This window comes from Calidris pugnax, unplaced genomic scaffold (assembly GCF_001431845.1).
Source record: "Calidris pugnax isolate Ruff unplaced genomic scaffold, ASM143184v1 scaffold1, whole genome shotgun sequence".
Lineage (NCBI taxonomy): Eukaryota > Metazoa > Chordata > Aves > Charadriiformes > Scolopacidae > Calidris > Calidris pugnax.
The window spans coordinates 12,102,836-12,123,853 of record NW_015090800.1 but is presented as its reverse complement, the minus strand read 5'-3'; the positions used below and the strand labels follow the sequence as shown (position 1 = coordinate 12,123,853).

The window sequence follows — 21,018 nt, the reverse complement described above, 5'->3', positions numbered from 1 at the left end:
CCAAAAATTAAAAAAAAAAAAAAAAAAAGCCATACATGTATTACACTTCCAGGATGCAGTTCACCATGTTCTCATTAAATTAGACACATACAAGCTCCCCTCGCAGATGACTGTACTGTCTCTGGACCTACTCAGGATTAGGGCAAAAATATTTCTCAGAGCAGAAAAAGGGAAGACATAACCTCAGAGCCCAGGTTTAGGAGAGATGAGGGCGTGCTTTGCGTGTGCTCTCTTAGATTTACATAATCTTAGAGAAATGAAAAATGCAAAGTACATTTGACAAAAAACACAGCAAACCCACATTCTTCTGTCTGCCCCAGCCAACATCACTGGCCGGATGTCTAGCTGCAGACAAGGTTGCTCACCCACTTCAGTATCTCAGGGTGTTCTGAGACACAGTTCTACCCAGAACTCTCAACAGCTCCCCTTAGAAGCTAACCTCAGATTGATTACTATTTGAAAGAAGTTTTTAATTGATCACAACTCCAGTAAAAATATGTCCCTCCACAAGCTAGGAAAAACAGCTCAATGTTTTTTCATATGAATTGGGTTACAAAGCATTTATGAGCATGGCTATCTGAAACTGAAATTTAACGGGTCTGAGAGACAGATTCAACTCAATAATCCCAGTGAAGCTTGAAAAAGCCAATATGGTGACATGACAGAGAGGTCAGAACAAACCAAATTAGTACTTAGCCACAATACAAATGCTTCTGCATGCAAATTTTCAAAAATGGCTTTGAAAATGGAAAGTGCGTTTTCCACAAAGAAGGGTCCAGTGTTACACATGTAACAGCAAGAATTTGACTCAAAAATTTGACTCTGTTTATGTAAACTTTGTGGGGAGGACATAGTTTAAATCCCTGCCCTGTAGTCAGGTTAACAGTACTTGACACACTGCCATTTTAAGTCATATTTACTTCTTTTCTCCACAGTCCAAGTCAAAAAACATAACTGACGAAGCCAAGAGGGAGACAAGTTCTCAAGCTCTCATGAGCCACCACTTATCTTCTTACTTCCCCAAATAACGCTCCTCAGGTGATCTTCACAGGACATAAAAATTCAGTTTATTGTCAGACTCCTTCCCCTCATGCTTTCTGTAATGTGTTCCGTACAGTATTTTGTAAGAACAGCCTTAGGCACTAAATGCTTACATATCTCTAATTTCACTCTTGACCAGCAATCCCAGTGACTGAAAAGGGATCATTCACATGAGTAAAATTAAGCACATACCTCCTTAAATAGTCAAAATAAACAGGTAAAATGAGCATAACAACGTTTGGCTTTATAAAGTAAAAGGATTCCTACTATAGCAAGGAATTTGCCGCACTGTAGTTACAAAAAGCTCCACTTTGACATAAAAACCAACACATTACTCCCAGAACATATCCAGCTTTAATTCATCTTGAAGTATTTGCAGACACAAAGAAATTCTTTTTTTAAAAAAAAAAACCCAAATATTCCACCGTCAAGCCCTGTTTGCCAAAAATAGAACATATTTGCAACTAGAGCTATCAAAATTGGGGACTATTTTTATAGCATGTCTAGGAACTGCCAAGGAAGACAAAAATGTACCTAGTCCCCTCCTGCCCTTGCATCAGAATACAAAACGATGCTTTGATTGACTCTTAACATTATTTTAATTTACAAATTGGGAACTTAAAATCCAGTTGAAACTAAGGCATTTACCTCAATGTTTTCTGCCCCAAACTTCTCCACCGCAGTCTCTTCAGAATACCCACAGGCTCCGTACTCCAAAGGCGTGAATACAGTGGTTGGAACATTCAAATAGTCACACTGTGTGGCATTCAAAACAAACCAAACAACACAACATCAGTAATAAGATCAGGACATTGGGTAAAAATTCAGCAGTCTGAAAGACGGGATGAAAAGTTGGATTATTCATAATTCTGAAAGCTACCTGTTCCTTTTTAAATTTTTTAAAATTAAGCTACAGTTTTGGTTTTGTCCCTCTCAGAGGCGTTAACTAGAGCAAGAAGAGAGCGACAGTTTAAAGCCACACTGACATTAGTATGCACAGATTAAAAGGAATAGGAAATTCAGAGACCTGTTTAAAAATGTACCAGATCACAGGTCAAACTGGAGATAAAAAGTAGACAGCTCAGCTGTGTCTACAAAGCATGCTATCTTTAGCTCCGGATGCTGCAAAGGCACCACCAACATCCAAAAACCACCATCTTTTGTATCAACTGTGGCTTAAGCGATGCCAAAGAACCAAAGACATGAACTAGAGCCGTCTGGATAGTTAGAACTGCAGCTGATGCTGTGTGCCTAATCACATACCACGAGCCCTGACTTCACTGGAGCTTTACAGTGATCTCTGGGCAATCTCTGGGCCTGAGCACCCTCACTGTAAAGAAGTTTTTTGTTATTTTTAATTAGAATTTTCCTGTGTTTCAATTTGAATCTACTGAAAGGTGTCCACCTCCCTCTTCTTTACTCTCTACCATCAGGTACAAATACACATCGATATAAGAGCCCCCCAAGGCATCTCTTCTGCTGGGTACAAAAATTCCCAGCGGTCTCAGCCTCTCCTCACGTGCCAAATCCTCCACTGCCTTAATCACAGTCACGGCCCTTTGCTGGGCTTGCCCTGTCCTTCTTGTACTGGGGAGCCCAAAACTGGACATAAATTCCAAACTCATCTCACCAGAGCCAAGCGGAGGGGAAAAGGTCACTTTCCTCCACCTGCCGGCAATGCTCTACCAGGATACAGCCCAGGATGTCACTGGCCCTCTTTGCCAAGAGGGTACATTGCTAGCTCACAGTCAAGTTGTCCTCCAGACCCCCCCCCACAAGGCTTTCTCTGCACAGCTACTTTCCAGCTGGTGGGTCCCCAGCCTGTGCTGGTGCATGGGGTTACACCTCCCCAGGTGCAGAACCTTGCACGTCTCCTTGATGAACTCCATGAGATTCCTGTCAGCTCATTTCTCCAGCCTGACAAGGTCCCTCTGAGTGACAGCACAAACATTGGGTGCATCAGTCACTTCCCCCCAGTTTTTTATCATCTGCAAACTTGCTGAGGGTGCACTCTGTCTTATCATCTAGATGATTAACAAAGATGTTAAACAGTACTGGACTGAGTATCCAACCCTGTGGCACACTACTAGTTACTGGTCTTCTGCTGGTCTTTGTAACGCTGGTCACAGCCCGTTCAGCCAGTTTTCAGTCCACCTCACTGTCCCCTTATCTAGCCTGCACTTCATTGGTTTTTCTATGAGAATGTTACGGGAGACAGTCTTAAAAGCCTTTACTAGAGTCAAAGCAAACAACATCCACTGCTCTCCCCATATCCACTAAATCTGCCATAGCAGACTGGCAGGCTGGTCAGAACAATTTAATTTCTAGTAATCCTAATTTTTAAAGAATTTCATTCTAATTAATTTCCTTCATGACTGGGGATCACGTACTTCATTGGTTTTTCTATGAGAATGTTACGGGAGACAGTCTTAAAAGCCTTTACTAGAGTCAAAGCAAACAACATCCACTGCTCTCCCCATATCCACTAAATCTGCCATAGCAGACTGGCAGGCTGGTCAGAACAATTTAATTTCTAGTAATCCTAATTTTTAAAGAATTTCATTCTAATTAATTTCCTTCATGACTGGGGATCACGATGCTGCTTACTATTTTTTCCCCACCTATCCATAATACTTCATTATGTTTCATACAATCACCCCTTCCAGCAATGTAAGCCAGGATCCCATCTAAGTAGTTACTCATTTCTTGGATTCATTGAAAGAGATGATTCTTTCTTTGGCAGCATAAGGATTTTCATACCTTGAAAGAGAGTTATCTGGCATAAAATGTAAATTAAGACATATCCACAGCATTGCAGCAATAAAAAAAAAAAATCTGGCTCCAGCTATGGTTTTCCTAAACTTTGCCTGGCTGAAGTAATGACATTATGCACACTGATTCAGGATTTTGTTACCACAATACCTGCCAACCTAAAACAAACAACTCAATCAAGCTCTAAATCTGGCCAACAGCTGAACTTGATATGAATACAGCAGGATCTACAAGAGAAAAGCCTTTATGCTCATACCCTATGGTTACGAAGGTGAGACGAGCACCCACATCAATGGTGCCTGGATAACAGTTCTTAAAAGGCACCTTCCTCCAGATTTAAAGATAAGGTGTAAATGAGTACCCGTGTTACTTCTGTTTGGACTAGGATAAGTTGACTAGTATGAAAAGGAGATACTAGGATAAATTGCACTAGTATGAAAAATAAGCAACGAATTGATGAATTCAACTTCTCGGGTACAAATACGTGCTGACTTATTGGTGCATTTGATCTTCCTTTCTGTCCATATTCAGTTATAACTATGTATTGCATTGAAAACACATGGATGAGAAGTGAAAAAAATAGTGGAAATAACATTGAAAATGAAGAGCATCACAAACCCCTATTACATTCTATTTAGGGACTGTAGGTAGGTTTAGTAAATTGCCTATGAATTAGAGCTAAAGCACTTAATGGGATGGTAATGATTGCTGATTTTTAGGGAAGGTGGTAGAGCTAAAAACAAGTTAAATGATCTCAGTTAATTTTATTATCATTATACTCTGAGAGTAAAATAAAACTTTTAATAGGAAAAAAAGATACTATGACTTAATCCATAAGGAATAAATTTCATCCTGCACAATTAGCAGAACATATCTGCAGTAATATCTTTGCAAGGGGAAAATTAAAGTGATCATCAAAGCTAATCCTGAAAAGCCTACTGAGTTTTCCATAAACAAGCAGACTTGCACTCTACTCAGAAGTAGAGCAACGACCGTGTTTTGTGGCAACTGGTTCCTTACCTTAGTGGTTGCCCCAGCGTAAAGCCTTTGAACTAACAATCTTCCTGCCTGGATTGCCACTGGTGTGAGTTCCAGCTTGTCCTGCAGTATATCTCCAACAGCATAGATATAGGGCACGTTTGTTTGCTCCTCATCGTTGACAGGAATTTTTCCTGTTCTGCAATTTGGATTAACAAGAAAAAAAGATCTAAGTGTTCTGCTGTGAAGACTGGAGGTGTAAATAACTTTGCAGGAGTTCAGCCCTTTAGTTTTAAGAGAAAGATGTGTATTTGAAGTATAAGGGAAAGAAGTCATATTCACAATCTAACAATCTTGGGCAAGAATGTAAGGAAGGGAAAATTTGACCAAAACTACAGGAATTTACACAGAGGATAAGGAGTTAGCCCATGAAGTTGCCGTTCATCTCCTGGATCCATTCTTTGGTGAAGCATAAATCCTTTTCCTCTAGCACCCTCGACTGCTAGCTGAGCTGTGTACTGACAACCTTGAGGAATGACAGGAAGAGACATTCTCCCACTCAAGCAGCAGGACAAAAGAATTCCTCCACTACTGACATTTCAGTCCAGTGGCTGAAGCAGTTTGTATGAACTCACCCTTCAGGCTTCTACACAGAGACAGGTCAAGCTGTTAGACACCCTACTTAAGGGAGAACCAGCAAGCTTTTCAGCTATAAGCACACTGACCTAATGGAAGTTTTTAATTATTAATATTTCCTACTCATTAATAAATGAGATAGTGCAGTAATCACTACAGGAAACACATGTAACAGGGAAACCTAATCAGACAGGCACAGAAACAGTCACACAGTTACTTGAGGGACCAGCGGTGATTCCTATATTAAAATCCAACTTCCTCAATTTTGCTCTTGTTAACAAATATGCAGTTTATACTAATAATTTTATAGTCCATTCTATTAAGTGAGTAATAGCTGTCCTGATGTCAGAAAGACGTGTACTGTTCTACAAGACTGCCAATTTTGAGTGGACCAAATAGAACATCACAACAGTAACCTTCAGCAACATCAGTCACCACCTTCATATATAAGCTGCCCTCTGTACTCTTTTTCCATAGGCTACCAAGTCAAGTTCAGGTCCTGTGTCTTTCTTTCCAAGGGAAGATTGTCGGGTGCCACATGCCCAGAAGATGCTTTAGTTACCAATATTGAAAACGTTACCAATAGCTCCACTCCCTGGTGCTACGACCTCACTACATTAAACGTGAAATGCGTCTCTACAGGACGCAGACTTTTCCCAAGGGTTGCTCTAAGGCAAGAAATAAACTCCTCCAAAAGCTAAAAAATATCACCAACTCCAACTGTGAGTTTAAGGAACGCTACTTTGACCTTGTATTTCAAAATATACACATAGTAGCGTTTACATCAAAAATGTAAACAAAACCCACCACACTAAAAGCCCATATGAACAAACAGATCTCTGCCCCAAGAGGCGGTAGAGATAAAAACAAGGAGATGGGAATAAGAGAGTACAAGGAACAACTGGCAGATCCTAGAAAGCCCAGTCACCGGAGAAGCTGAGACTGACCTGTTAACCTAGACAGAATGGAACAAGCACTTTTGACTTCCAGCATTCAGAAATTGACATTTTAGTATCAAAAAAGCAAACGAGGCAGTATTATGAGAGAAAATACAGCTCTCTGCTGCACAGTCTCCTATCCAAGCCTATGCAAACAGGAGACAAAATTTTCCTCAAAGTGTATAAATGCCTGTGTACCACTACCAATCCAACAGTAAATGCCACAAGCTCAGTAGTCAGTATCACACAGACATCTGTCCTTACTTTTCATTGATCTTCACTCCAACTTTGTCCAAACCAATTTTTCTTGTGCATGGATCTCTTCCGATTGCTAGCAACACCTGCAAAACAGCAAGGCACGTTACTGATTTTTTAAAACCTCCGAAGTGCATTTGCATGTGGCTACCTATTATCTTCATTAGATATTATGGATAAGCTTCTAAGGCTTGGTCACATTAAGATGAATACATTTGTTACCAATTATACATTCGTGGAGTTCAAGACAAGCCACACCACCACCATGACCTCGTAATACCAGGTTTTAATGATAAGATTAAATTGCCAAATTGCTTTCCCTCGAAAAATACGCCAAGAGTATTCTAAACTTGATTGGGATCAGATTCTTAATTTCCTCACACTTTTATACCAAAGTGTTATACCATATCTATACCAGAGCAGGTGACCTCAAAATGCTCCACAAGGAAAGGGCTCTTTAGGAAGGAAACTCATATGTTTTGGCAAATAAAAAGACCATAAAATAACCTTTATTTTGATCAGAAAATATCATTGACTTAAATGGACTCTCAGTCAAGTCACTGCCAAAGAATATTACTTGTTGAATATTGAGTATTATTTGTTTGAACATTTGTTCAGAATGATGGACAGATCAGGCCAAACTCTTGCCCACCCTATCACCTCGGCTACCTTAACAAGCAAAATAAGTTCCAGCCTAAACTATCACAAGAGAAAGTGCTATGTGCTTTGCAGACTTGGATAACTGCCCAGGTTAACTGCCCATACCTTAACAAGCAAAATAAGTTCCAGCCTATGCTATCACAAGAAAAAGTGCTATGTGCTTTGCAGACTTGGGTAACTGCCCAGGTTGCTACACAATGCTTCTCATAGACAACTAAGAACTGTGCTGAAGGAATACAAGATCTGCTTCAAGATCCAAGATCTTCCGAGCTGAAGGTCTTAAAATGCATCACACACAGCTCACAGATTAGGTGAAGAGTGGCAGCATTTCCGTGAAAGATGTAGTAGCAATAAAAAAATCACAAGCTTCTGTGAAGAAAAGATGGCATTGATTTGCTAGCTAAAAAGCCTTCACTACTACGGACCAGGAAAAATAGAATTACAATGCTGTGCAACAGTACTGTTTTTATTGTTACACCTTCTCATAGTATTAGCATTCGGATGCACTGAGGCATGTCCTTGTCATGGGATGACTGATGCACCACACAGGTAAAGGAGGTCACTGGCACACAGTGTTTGCAGTCTAAAATCCTAATCTGGCAAATGTTTGTCTTTATGCATTCTGTGTAGTTCCAAATACTTCATTCAAAACGTGTTGGCTTTGGTTTTTTCCTTTCAGCATCAAGGTCTAAGAAAATGAGTGGGGCGAGGAGTGATGGAAACAGTCAATCAAAAATATAATAGCATGCCTGCACACTGCCATTTTACTGTTTTAAGTGCGTAATGAAGTTCCCTGACTGACTTGCCACAGGGCATAAGTTGTTTTTTTTTGTGAAGATGCTGCGTCAACAGGTCTTGAGAAGAATTGACACCTGTCTGTTTAGCTCTTGCACAGTCCATTATTTTGTGCTAATGCCAGAAGAGCATGCTTTAGTTACTCTAGAGGTTATTATAAATCACTACTTATAGTTTATGACAAATATCCCACTGGGGAGAAATCCTGCAACTGATTGCACATGACCAAGCGCAGCTACAGCCCTAAGCTAAAAAACAGGTTTCAAAAGTATGCAAGTGATCTGCTGAGGCACATGGAACTCATGCCCGTGGATTCTGGGACTTTTGTCACATGAATTACCTGTTGATTGTGCACAATTAGCATGTTGGAATGATTAAAAATAATTTCAAAAACTCTAAACTATGGATAAGAACACCCCACAAAATCTTGACATTAAATGGAAGGCTATTTCAGGTCCTTAATGTACATAGACAGGACTCACAGTATTGTACTCTCCTACAATTATTTGGTTCCCTGTTGTGGACTTGGCTGTAACTTTCAATCTTCCAGGAGTTCCTTCCTCAATCTGCTCAACCTACAACATTAGAGGAAAAGAAAAAAAGAAAAAGAAAAAGAAAAGGGCTTTAGTGTCAAATAAAGATATGCAAATATATCTTTGTCCCACCATATATCTTATCATTGAAAACGAGTGTTCATCCACAACGTAAAATTCACTCATTCATTCTAAAGGCATTTTCACCTTTCTCTACATTTGTGTTTACTACCTGCATGTTTAAACATTTTGGTTTATCTCCATGAATTTATTCTTATGACCAACACAACGACACCTTCTTTCTGTTTATAAAACCTGATTGATAGCTAATTTCTTGTCCAAGCCCACCCAGCACGTGAGCTGCTTTATCAACTGGGGACAGAGGAGGTGAGGAGGAAGGCAACTCTTGCAAGACCTAGAAACACCATCAAACATTTTCTTCAACCACAATCATGCCTTCCACCCATGGGAAGCCACAGTCACAGCCCAGCCCTCAGCAGAACAGGCTTTTGCCTTGTTTGAATGATATCAGGTCCAACATGTAAAGCCACCATGGCCTTGCAGGAGAGGGCAGCAGCTGGCTCTAAATGGCTGGAAAAACACCAGCAACTTAAGAAAAAAAACCTCTCTAGGGTTCCCCAGAGTCAGCTGAAATAAATATTCCTAGTTTTAGCTATGGATCCAGCTGCACACTCTCTCTTAAGTAATGCAGCAGGGTACTGCCTATTCCAGCAAAGCAAAAAAAAAAAAAAAGCCCAAAAAACAATGGGGAATCTTTTTGCAACTGTGCTCTTTGTTCAGAGTAATAAAAAAATAAAGGTTTGGTTAAAACAAAGCAAACCCCAAAATACTTCTCCTTCCACACCCCAACCCCCCATATAACAGACAAACAAAAAGCAGAAAGAGCAATACCCCTGGCTTTTTTCCCAAACACTTCTTTTTCCTCTGCTAAATAAATCAACTAAACAAGTGAATGGACTTCAAAGCTACATAGGTGGGTTCTCTTTTGTCCTCACCAATGTTCACTGGGCAGCGAGGAAAGGACCATCAGCCACAGTTCTCCCCTTTACCTCCCAGGAACAGCAAGGTTCCCAGCTGCTTCCCACGGCTGGCTGGACATACAAGAGACACCTACGTGTGCAACACAACTTCCTTCTGGGAAATTTTCACTGTTCACTCTTCAGAAGAAAAAGTACTTTTCAGCAGCTGCCCCAGTTTTTACTGCATATTCAATATTTGAAGAAAGAAAAATCAAAATTTCTGATGAAGTTCTCTTCCCCTTCTTTAAGTAATAAATGCCCAGACTTTCTGCACCATCCTACCAACTTTAAAGGATCACTGTGTTAAACTGCTCCTATTCAAAGGCACTATTACTTATAACAATTCATCTTCTGTCTTCAAATGTCCCAAGGAAGGGTTTCAATAAGCACAACATGCATAACTTCAAAAACAGTCTCTGAATGCGATGAGAAGACCTGCTAAAAACATATCCAGCAATTTAAGTTTAAGGATATGCTCAACTAAAACCAGAGCATTTTTATTCGCATTGAAATCGAAGCCATGTAGTGAAGGGACAAGGTAAAATACAGAAAAGTGCATTCTGTGACCAGGGTAACAGGACTTCTCTTCACAGGGTGTATCTGGAGGAGACCGCTTGTCATTTAGTTGAAATCATCTACTTGTAAAATCAGATTCCTTCTTTCCCATCCCCCAGAAGAGCTACAAAAAGCTACGTATGAAACAAAAGCTAGATAACCATCCCTGCTTTTCATACAACATGGAACTTCTGCAATGCAAATGTTCACAAAACCAAAGTTCCATGAAACATCCACTTTGACTTCTCACAGCACATCTCTTACACTCTGTGAGAGGGGGTCAGATCCACAGCATGGTAACTGGCACGAGCATTTCTTAATGTGAAAATGAACAGTTTTCATTCGATTTAATGCTTTAATCCCCAAAGCGTTAAACTCGATAACACGCTGGCTTGATGCCAAATTGAAAACTGCTTAATACATTATTTCCCATTTCATAATAAATAAGCACTAATTATTGAGAAAAAAATCATTAAGAAAAATACTGTTAGCATCCTCTGAAGTCTTTGATAAGGCAATTTTAGATTAGAAAAGCTCTAGAGTTTATCTAATCTGCTTTTCAACCTGCCTTCGCCTATACATGTACATAGCCAGCTGCATGAGTACTCCTACTGCAATCAAAGAAAACTGAGCAAGTATTTAAGGACTCTGTCAAGTAAAGGATATAGATGGATACTTATAAAGCCCTCTTATTTTTCTGGATAGTCCACTGGTCCTGGGGACATAGGCAATATTTGCTGGCTGAGAATTTTAGAACTGGCAATGAAAAATATGACTATTTGTGATGCACTGGCCCTGATCTTACAAGATATTATACATCTGCTTAACTATGAGCCTGCAAGAACTGTCACAGATTTCAGGACAACTGCTGAATTTAACTATATTCAACATTTGCAGGATGAGGATGAGCAGGAGTAACAACATTTTTACTGCAACATATACTAACCCATCTAATTCTTATGCATACAATTAATTCTGGAATCTCACAAAATGTTAATACTAAAGACTAAATTGTACCTGTTGGTTACATAAGATTCATAGACTTACTCAGTTTAAATGAAAAATTAACCCATAATATATCATAGCAGATACTGTATGGCAAATTTAACTTTTGTGTTTACTAAAATAATTTACATCTGAAAACCTTATGATAGGTATATTGCAATCAATTGTGGTCATGTACCACTTTGAGCCTACCTTGATTGGCACAAACTCCCTAATAAACTTGATTCCATGTTCTTCCATATATTCGCCAATTTTGTTTGCAATATCCTGGTCAAATCCTCTCAAGAGGATGGATCTCACCATTACAGTGACATCTAACCCAAGACCTACAAGAAATCCTGCACATTCCAAGGCAACATAGGAAGCTCCAACCACCAGGGTTTTCCCTGGACAGTAGGGCAGAGAGAAAAGATCATCACTGGAAAAAAAAAAAAAAAACACAAGAAGGAAAAAAAGAAAAGAATGTTAGAGACAACCATAAGAATGCATTGTGCTTTATATTTATCTAATTTCTTCTGTAAGAACAGGACTTAATTCCTGTATCTGCTCACTAAAAAAAAAAACAACAACTTAATTTTTTTTAAAACTCAGCTGTAATACAGGCTCAGTAAATGACATTAAAAAGTTCTAATTAGGAGGACACAAAAAAAAGAGCATGAAAATTCTGAATCGTCACAATTTATTTTTTAGGATTTTTTTACACAAACTTAGGATAAATTGTTAAAAATGGCAGGTTGGGTTTTTTCCCTCTGAATATTGCTTCAAATATTCTGCTGCAGGTTTTAGCTCCTGAGATTTAAAAGGAAGAGGAAGGAGTTCAGCTTTAAAATAAAATTACCATCCTCACTTCTTTGAAGCAGTATCCTTTTGCTAAAGCATTCTACACAGCACCAAATATACACAGACAATGAAACAAATTAATGCAAATCACAGTAACAGGCAGAGAGAGTAGTACCAAATTATGGAAACCATGTTTATTTGCCTGCTTTCCATTTCTTTCAACTGCTTCATCAAGCTACATCAGTTTTACCACACTTTGGACCTGGACTATAAATCCAGGGCTTCTCAAGGAAGCAGGGACTCACGGAGGCAGAGTTTGGCAATGCAATTCTCCAAAGATTTAAATCTAACATAAGTGTCTCTTTCTCAGCCAACAACAGCAAAGGCTAAACAAAGATGCTCTCTGCAAATGTTGTGGTGGAATAAAATGTGACTCTGTAATTAAAGGGTACATCGTAGTTCCTATCCTCCGGGGAACCTGGAGAAGATTACACAGACAGCCTCAATCTTTAACACTGGCATCCCTGGCTCTTCCACCTTAATGTTATTTTAAAGCACCACTTCACAGGCTATATTACCTGTTACCTTTAATTTAAATACTACTTATTAGAAGGGAAACATACAACATGGTGTTTTGGCTTCACAATTATGCCAGTTATTTATTTCATTGCTATAGGTTTCAAGCCTGAAATTCCAACTTCTGTTTCTACATTAAGTAATTTAAAAGTCAGTCTGATATTAAAACACATTTTATCTGCATACCACTTTTTTTTTTTGGCAAAATTGTGCTAGAATTGTTTGGTCTTATCAATTAACCAGACATTTGAAATAGGACTTCCCAAAAGTTGAATTCACTTCACTGAGTAGCTGGAAAAAAACTGGCTTGAGTTTCAAGCCTGCCCCAATACATGAAGAGAGATAAATTTCAACCAGCTCCACAACATGGACTGCTTTGCTACTCCCCCTTTCCTTGACATTTGAGCGGGGAGGTTTCTCCCAAGCAGACTGCTCTTCATTACCAAAAAAACTTCAGTACGTGAACTGAAAGACCGTAAGGAATAGCAAAGAAGTGGGTGTACTGGTAAATGGGGCAGAGATGATGAATTAATGTTATGACAGACAACACACATGATTTACGGTACTCTCAGTTACTGCTGTTATCAGTCAGAAGCAGAACCATCCTAGCCAGCCACCCACAGTCCTGTGGTGTCTAATAGACACTAGTGTTTTTAGCACCTTGACATCTGTCTGTAGCTATTCTCCTCCGCTTACTTCCCTCTAACAAAAAGTTATGTAAGAAAGAAAACCAGCAACTAAGTAGCCCTGTTCATGCTTCACAACTCTCTCTCAGGGGTGAAGCATTTGCACACAGTAAATGACTTCATATTCCTCTCTGGTTTTACCTGCTAATGCAGTATTCCCTGTCTCCAGGTATGCCCAGGTAGCGTGGCCGTTCACCGGTGGCAATGAGAAATCTCTCAGCTGTATACAGCTTCTCAACTCCTCTCTTATTTTTTGCCTGTGGACAAAGTATTGGTCCAAAGTGAATATTTCACAGTCCTACCAAGGGAAAAGCTGTTCTATTTGAAAAGCATCTCTATTCAGAAAGCAGGAAGAGCTAGCAAACGTGGCAAGGGAGTACCTTTACTGTGTGTGGCCCAACAAATTCTCCATATGCGTTCTCATATGTGACGTTCTTCTCTCGCAGTGAAACCCGGTACCCCCAGTTCAGTGAACCGATGTAATTCTGAACAGATTCTGTCAGAGTCATCCAGTTGTGTTGGACTGCTCAAAATAAAAGAAAAAGGTTCATCTTTCAGTCTGTGAGTTCTTCTTTTCCCATAGCCAACCTTGTATTCTCAGACAGATTTTTTTCATGACCCAGGCACCTTTGTCTTATTCTTTTTTATTACGCTTTTTTATTCCAGGGTAACTCTACTGCAATTCAAAGCATTATGTCAGCACAGACCACACGAGAGCTCACTGTGGAAGAGATATGACTTAAAACATGGAAAATCATTGATAATGATGACTGCATTATCAATAATTTTCTATTGACACATGCTGTGAGCAGGTGACATTGCTCAACAAACGAAGACTATGCATCTCTGAGAGTTGCCTCTGCATGTTCCCCTCTACAAGATTACACCCTAAACAAATCCCAACCCTATAACCATGCACATTAGAGCTAGTGTAAAGTAAAATGCATCTTCTTACATAGCTGTGACAGAGACTAAGGGAAAGGAAATCCTTGGTCGTGACTATGAGTAAGTTTCTAATAGGGGACATTCTGGGGTATTCCCTTAGGTGTTGTGTTACATTCAGAAATGCAGTAGTACCTTATTGCTTTTATTCAAACAGTGACCTTATCAAATACTAACATGATCAGAAGCTATTAATAAACAGATCAGAAGCTGCAAAGCAATAAGCCCCGTGGCTTTAGACTTAAAAAGCACTTAAGCTCATGTGTAGTCTCTCTGAAGCTGCCTCACATGCTTAAACACAACAAGCACTTGACTGTGAAAACAACCTTGAATTTTCAGAATAAATGAGAAACCCGCAAAAACTGTTCTCCTCCTTTACCTTCTTCTGTAAATTGCCATCCATACTTGCGTGAATCTTGCAAGGCTTGTCCCAGTAAAGCTGCCTGGTGCATCAGTTTTTTAGGTATACAGCCCACATTTACACATGTTCCTCCAAGACCTGAGAGTAGGGAACAGAATGTGTTTTTCACATCAGTGTGGCTGATTTCAAAGGAGAATCAGAGTCTCCGAGTAAAGCTCTTTTAGAACAGGCTTGCAACAAAAAGAAATTTACCCCATGAGTTTCCCAGAGGCGTAGGCGTGACAAAGTCCAGCACCATCACTTTCTTTTCATATTTGGCAGCCTCCTGCAAAACAAGTTACATAAGACACATATCTAAATATTGGAGGTTAAATTTGGAGTCGATGATAACATCATGCATTGCTAAAAAGCTTTGTGACTTTTAATTAAGTAATAATGAATAATTTGCAAGGGAACAGCCAGACAGCCATTAATCTTCTGAATTAATCTGTGTACTCAGTAGGGAAAAAAAAGATGAAGGGAAAAAAACAGGCATTCATCCTGCTTCACAACAGTGTGGCGCCAACTGATACACATAAGATTCTGGGAGTCAAACCTCCTGTTCTCTCCTCCATCCTGTCAGTTTGTTCACAGTATTTCCCAACATGCCATTTACTTTTAACATATTTAACAATTTCTTCATTAATCCAGTCTTCCCTTCAAAGATGGCTTCTCAAACATTTGTTTGAAACCACATCACACAATGACATAAACAGTCACATGGCCAAGTATTACAACTGTGCTTATCCAACCTTTTTTTCTTGCAGTAGAAGGGAACACTGGATTTGAAGTACGATCTGTAGTTGTCAGGATCAGCTCTTGCTCTTCAAGCTAGTCAACCTGTGGCAAGTTGACTTTACTGTCAGGATGTGCAGATGTCATCCAAACTAGTAAAGTGATGGTTTATTTAATGGTATTTCCCCTGAGAAGTTTCATTAGCAAATCTATAAGCAGTGTGCGAAAATGATACTGAGAACTAGAATTTCTATACTGATTTCATTATTCCTTTTGTACTTTTTAAGAAAAATGCAAAAACTGACAGTGATAACTGCTACCAGAGAAAAACACTTAAGCAAGCACTACATAGCTGAAAAGCAATGACAGATCCCCCCATAAGATGCAGCAAAATAACTTTGATAGTTGGAGTAACCACAACTGGGCTGCATCACATGATGAGTTCTTAGTCATATAAGCAATCACAACTGTAGGCACACGGCATTACCCTAAGGCTTTGGGTTTGGTTTGGGAGGAGCTAGACAGCCTTCGGCGCTATGCTACCAGTAATACTTGTTAATCCAAACAGTTGACAATCAGAATTTCAATTTTAAATGTATCTTACTTCATGCAAAATACAAATCATGTTTCAAACAACGCAGGCTGTAGACACCTTTGGAAAATATTGATGTATTGGATTTCTTCTTCCAATTAAAGGCAAAGGTTGGCCAAGAAACTCACGTCTATCCATTAGTAGCACCTCTGAGAAAGTTCCTCAGAAAGGTGCTTAGGGACTGAAATGCATTATTAATGCTCCTTTATAATGACAACACTTATACGCAGCTTGAAAGAGCTGTACCAGTGTTACCTAACTAGAATGCACAGATTCCCAAGCTTGCCCTCAGCTACCCGCTGACACAATACAGCGCAGCACTGCATGGCCACCTCGGTGGAGATCACAAACAGATACAGGCACTTCTGCAGAGCCACATGCCTACAGCAACAAAACCTGCCCCGCAGGCTTTCAAACTCTACTGGGCTCAGTGCAGCGCTGCCTGAACACAAGAAGGTTGCTTGGAGACAACTGTGTGAACTGATAGTGGTGGCCTGGCACTCTGCTGTGGGGCTGCGGTTGGGCTGCGGAGAGGCAGCTTTAGCAAAGTTTGCACTCACCGTGGACACAGGCCTCCAAAACAACAAGGTTGGAGCAGAAGATGGAGAGGAAAGGGAAGATGTGCCTACAAAGCTGCATGCATCATAGTGAAAAGCATGCATTTAATCAACCCAGTTAAACCACTGCAAACCTGAGTGTAGATATCTGGAACTTGGGATAAGAGCTGTGCAGTTGGGTTTTTTGTTTGTTTGTTTGTTTTTCCTTTTGTTTTGTTGAGCTGTTTAAAGCACTGTATGTTAATTCACTAAAAGAAGCTGAATAATCCAAGTCAGAAGTTTATGCATGTAAAACAGTGTCACGAAACTGATTTGAAATGCACACATTACTACTGATGGCGATGTTGACTTTACTGATGTACCATCTTCTACTCTACCCCACAATCACTTGAGAACACTAAGAAGCAATATACTTCATACACTGAGTTGAAGGAATAAGGTAATTTATCTCCCTAGCTACGTACCTTTTCTGTCCCACAGCTGAAAAATGATGCAATAAACATCACTGCTGTAGCTTCACAACCTAGCATATGTATACAACAAAGTAGAGCACTCTCCTTACAAAAATTTCAACAGATGGCTTTTTATTACTGCAAACTTTTTTTGCATTGCTGCAAGCTCCTTTTTTCCTCTTATTACTCTGTCTTAAAACATCCCCATCTTATAAAAATCAGTGTTTGCTTCTTTTTGCAGGTTCTCAGAATTTTTATAGATCTTCTGTTCCATCCTATGCCATGACAAGAGTGGCCCTATTGATGCAAAAGCAGTAAACTACTGAAATAGATTATGAACATATGGCACACTACAATCCACCACTCAGCACTGCACTCTTACATCTTAACAGAAGTTTTTCTAAGGGACCACGGTTTAGTGTGAATCTACGTTGAAATATTTTCTCCTCATTTCCTTTCACTCCTTGATGCTCTCCTTCACTTCTCGACAACAAAAGAAATGCCTCCTGTCCGGAGGAATAATCCAGCTCCAGGTCTTGAGCAACTAAATAGCTTTATTTCTGGGAATGCTCAATTCACTTCTAAATAGTTAATAGTTCATTCTATCACAGCAAGAAGAGGAAAAATGTGCCTAACTACTGATGTAAAAGAGAGCTACTGACTGATGTTAAATTTCAGCAATTTTCAAATATTTGGGGTAATGACAACTCTAAGAGCTGGTAAATTCTGCATCACTGTGGATTCCTTTAATTAATTCTAGATATGCTCCTATAAGCAGAAGCTTAACAAAAAAAAAAAATCATAAATTATTTGGCCACAGGCAGGAAGTACCAGACCCTAAAAATGAAGGACGAGATCCTAAATCTGCTTACAAATAGGCAAAATTTCCATTTATGCAACTATATAAACTCAATATCATAAAATCTCCCCCCCTGTCAAGAATTAAAACAACATATACAACTATTTCTGAACAGATACTACTTTCAGATAAAACTAGAAACTTTCTGATGTTAATTTTGAATATTTTTTTAAATTTTTTTCAATTATAAATTGAATTTTAATTCAACTACTAATAAACACCGTCGAGGTATCTACATGCTGTTTTCCAACAGCATCATCTTCCATTAGTGGGGACCAAGTTTCATTCTCTTTAGAAGCATACCATCATGTTTTTATACTTTTCTTCTTCAGAATATAAGTAAAAGAATAGTGTAGAACTGGGGCTAATCTCAAAAGAAATCCCACTATCAGGCAGAAATGTTACACCCTTACAGTGTTAAAGCTACCCAGACCCAAGACATTGAGGATGTTATCCACCTACTTACAAGGAAAGTATAAGTCTGTATTTTCTCTCTCATACCTTGGCAGCTGCCAGACCACCTGAGCCTCCACCGATGACAATGAGATCATAGTCGTAGGAATGCGGCACCGATGTATGTCCGTTCATTTCCAGCAGTTTCTGTGGTTTGTCTTCCTTATAAGCCTGAACAAAGGCAACAAAAAGGATTAGGGAACATTTAAATATTTTCCACAGTGCTCAAAAATAAGTATTTTCATCAGTAAATATTGTGATAAGGCAATATAAGTGCATCTGAATTTTCAGAGTTCTGCTTTTAATTAGCTTTTTAAAATTTCATCTTCTTAATCCATCGTTGAATAGGTCAGTACCTATGAGATATTGAACTATGAATTTTCTTGTTCGTTGGAGCCCTGGGTTTCCTTGCAGAGCTTAATTTTCCACATCAACACAACTCCGGTGCCTCCTCATACTGTGTACTCCAGGATGAGATACATACCTGCTGACACAGGCATTCCACTAATTTATTTTAGTCTTTTCATCTGCCCTGGACTTCAATAATTAGTGTTTTTCCCCTCCTCCTGCATATATTAGTAGGAAAAAACAACAATCATATACAACTTTGTAATAATCTGCAATTACCAGCCTTACCAACTGAATGAACAGAACTGAAAGAAGTAAACAATTTCTGAAAACGACATTTTTATAACATGCCTGTGTTTATCATTGCTTTGGTTTTGCATTGTAACTAACTTTGGTGTCAAATGGATCAGGTGTAATCCTACAGTTTCGTGAGAGATTTTTATTATTTTTTTTTAATCAGATGACTCCTACCACAGAAAAACAACCCATAAGTCCTAAAATGCATTTTGACAGCTGTATGCCACAAAGAAAATTACACTGTCTTCATATACTCTTCCTAAAATGAGCTGAAGTGCGTACTTAATTTGCAAAGCTCCAATTTTTCAGGGCTTTGGACCTTCAAGCCTTTGGAGTTGCTGGCAAAATTCTCAATGCCTCTCAAACTGTAGGACAAGATCTAGAGTGAGTAAAAATCAGATTCTTCAGCTGCTGTAAATCAGTGAGTATCAGTCAAAGTCGTGACAAAACTTTTAAGACCAAAAATGTAAATAAAGAAACCCATACTTAGACACTTCACAAATCTGCTTGCTTTTATTCAAGTGCTTCTATCTGCCTAACTGGTCAGGACTGGATTCGGTACTACTGGAATAGTCATGGTAAATGAAAGGAAAGAAAAACCCCCAAAGTTTCCCTTCTCTTTTCATCGTCATTTTGTTTTGCATTAAGCAACCCTTTTTGCCCAACCCATTCTATTGCCGCCTTCCTCTGAGGTTAGATTATTCCCTCTCTGTAAGTATAACTCTGTCTGCTCTCCAGACTGCTGCCAGAACAGCCACATCACTGACAAAAATGCCCTACCCCTCGAGCAAATTACACAGCAGCGTCAGCAGAAATTCAGGCTGTACATCTTCCTGCAGAAAGTTACATTTTAATAGCATTTTATAACCCTGGGTAGCATGTTAATTGTAGAAAAAAAAACCTAGAAAACACCTGTGGCTGTTGTGAAGATATCCAAAAATACCTCATCTTCCTTCCTCTTCTCCCCTGCTCAGCCACCCCAATGTATACTCCTGCCACTGAACTTACTTTGTGCTCAGTTCCCCTTTTTTCTTATTTTTCTAACATGGCCATCAGCCAGGCTCAAACTGCGTAAGAGTGAAAAAGGATCGTATATTTCATTATGATAAGCAGTTTCACTTTATTTGTATTTAGGGACATAAAGTTAGAGAAAGTGTGACATGCTTTTCCAAAGCACTCCACCTTGTTTCCTCAGTGGCAACAGGATGGTATGAAGCTTAAGGGTGGACTAATTCCCAGACAGTCATCAGACCCACCTACCAGAAACGGTATCTTTATGATGCATATAATGAAACCACAATACTTACTCATGAAATTTGCTTAGATCACTACTTATATCTTTTTTTTTTTTTCAGTTTTTGTTCATTTTTCATTAGTTCTTCATTATCATTCTTCATGGAAACATATTAAAAGTTTAGATCAGCCAAAGCAGATGACCACCTTCCCCTCTGAAACCACCTCCTAGAACCTCCCTCCAAAGCGGGCAGGATCTTGAGAAGCTCCGCTTCCCATTTACTGGGGGTACTTGGTCATGACCATAATCCCATCCTGAGAAGGGATTTCCTCCATTCTTCTCCCAAGAACTACAATTTTTAAAAGAAAGCCTATGCTCTTACTATTCTTCAACATCAAAACTAAATTATAGACTTTAAAAATGTATCTCCCCCTACCTTTAAAGTTTTCTCATGATCTCCTGTTTGCTTCTCCTGTACAAAGCCAACTGTCTGTGAAGTTCCTGCTGTTACTTCGCACTGCCCTTCTTGCAGGTTCTGTGCTCCCTCTGTGAAATAAAGGATAAAATAATGTAGTGTCTGGAGAGACGTCCTTTATGAAGGCTGTGCTCCTCAACTGAAATTGTCTGGGGGAGTGGCCTGGCAGCTTCATCGCTTCCTCATCAGCGGCATGCCTGTCCCAGGGGAGCATTTCCTAAGGCGGCCGATGAGTCATTTGCAACGTTAGGATGACTTGCTATATTTTATTTTTTAATAAAATCCCATATGAGATTTGGCTGGGGTTTCAGTAAGTTTAGCCAATCCAACCGTAGGTCTGGAACAAAGCAAGGAAATAAGATTTGCTGTGGCTAAACCTGAAACTTCAGTCTTAAAGGAAAATTATTATTTTTACTTTTCTTGC

The 21,018-nt window shown here is 39.3% G+C and overlaps 1 protein-coding gene across 1 annotated transcript in view; it reads right to left on the bottom strand.

The window, feature by feature from the left end:
- TXNRD1 (thioredoxin reductase 1) overlaps positions 1–18,407 on the bottom strand; it is a 36,207-nt gene extending 17,800 nt beyond the window's left edge. The window contains exons 1-10 of the mRNA XM_014937524.1: positions 18,289–18,407; positions 14,806–14,878; positions 14,572–14,691; positions 13,631–13,773; positions 13,392–13,507; positions 11,401–11,626; positions 8,558–8,650; positions 6,630–6,706; positions 4,834–4,990; positions 1,690–1,797 (exon numbers count right to left, since the gene is read on the bottom strand). Of these exons, the coding sequence (XP_014793010.1) occupies positions 1,690–1,797; positions 4,834–4,990; positions 6,630–6,706; positions 8,558–8,650; positions 11,401–11,626; positions 13,392–13,507; positions 13,631–13,773; positions 14,572–14,691; positions 14,806–14,878; positions 18,289–18,375 (1,200 nt within the window). The 5' untranslated portion in view covers positions 18,376–18,407. The remainder of the gene's footprint in view (positions 1–1,689; positions 1,798–4,833; positions 4,991–6,629; positions 6,707–8,557; positions 8,651–11,400; positions 11,627–13,391; positions 13,508–13,630; positions 13,774–14,571; positions 14,692–14,805; positions 14,879–18,288) is intronic.
- Positions 18,408–21,018: the final 2,611 nt, after the last annotated feature.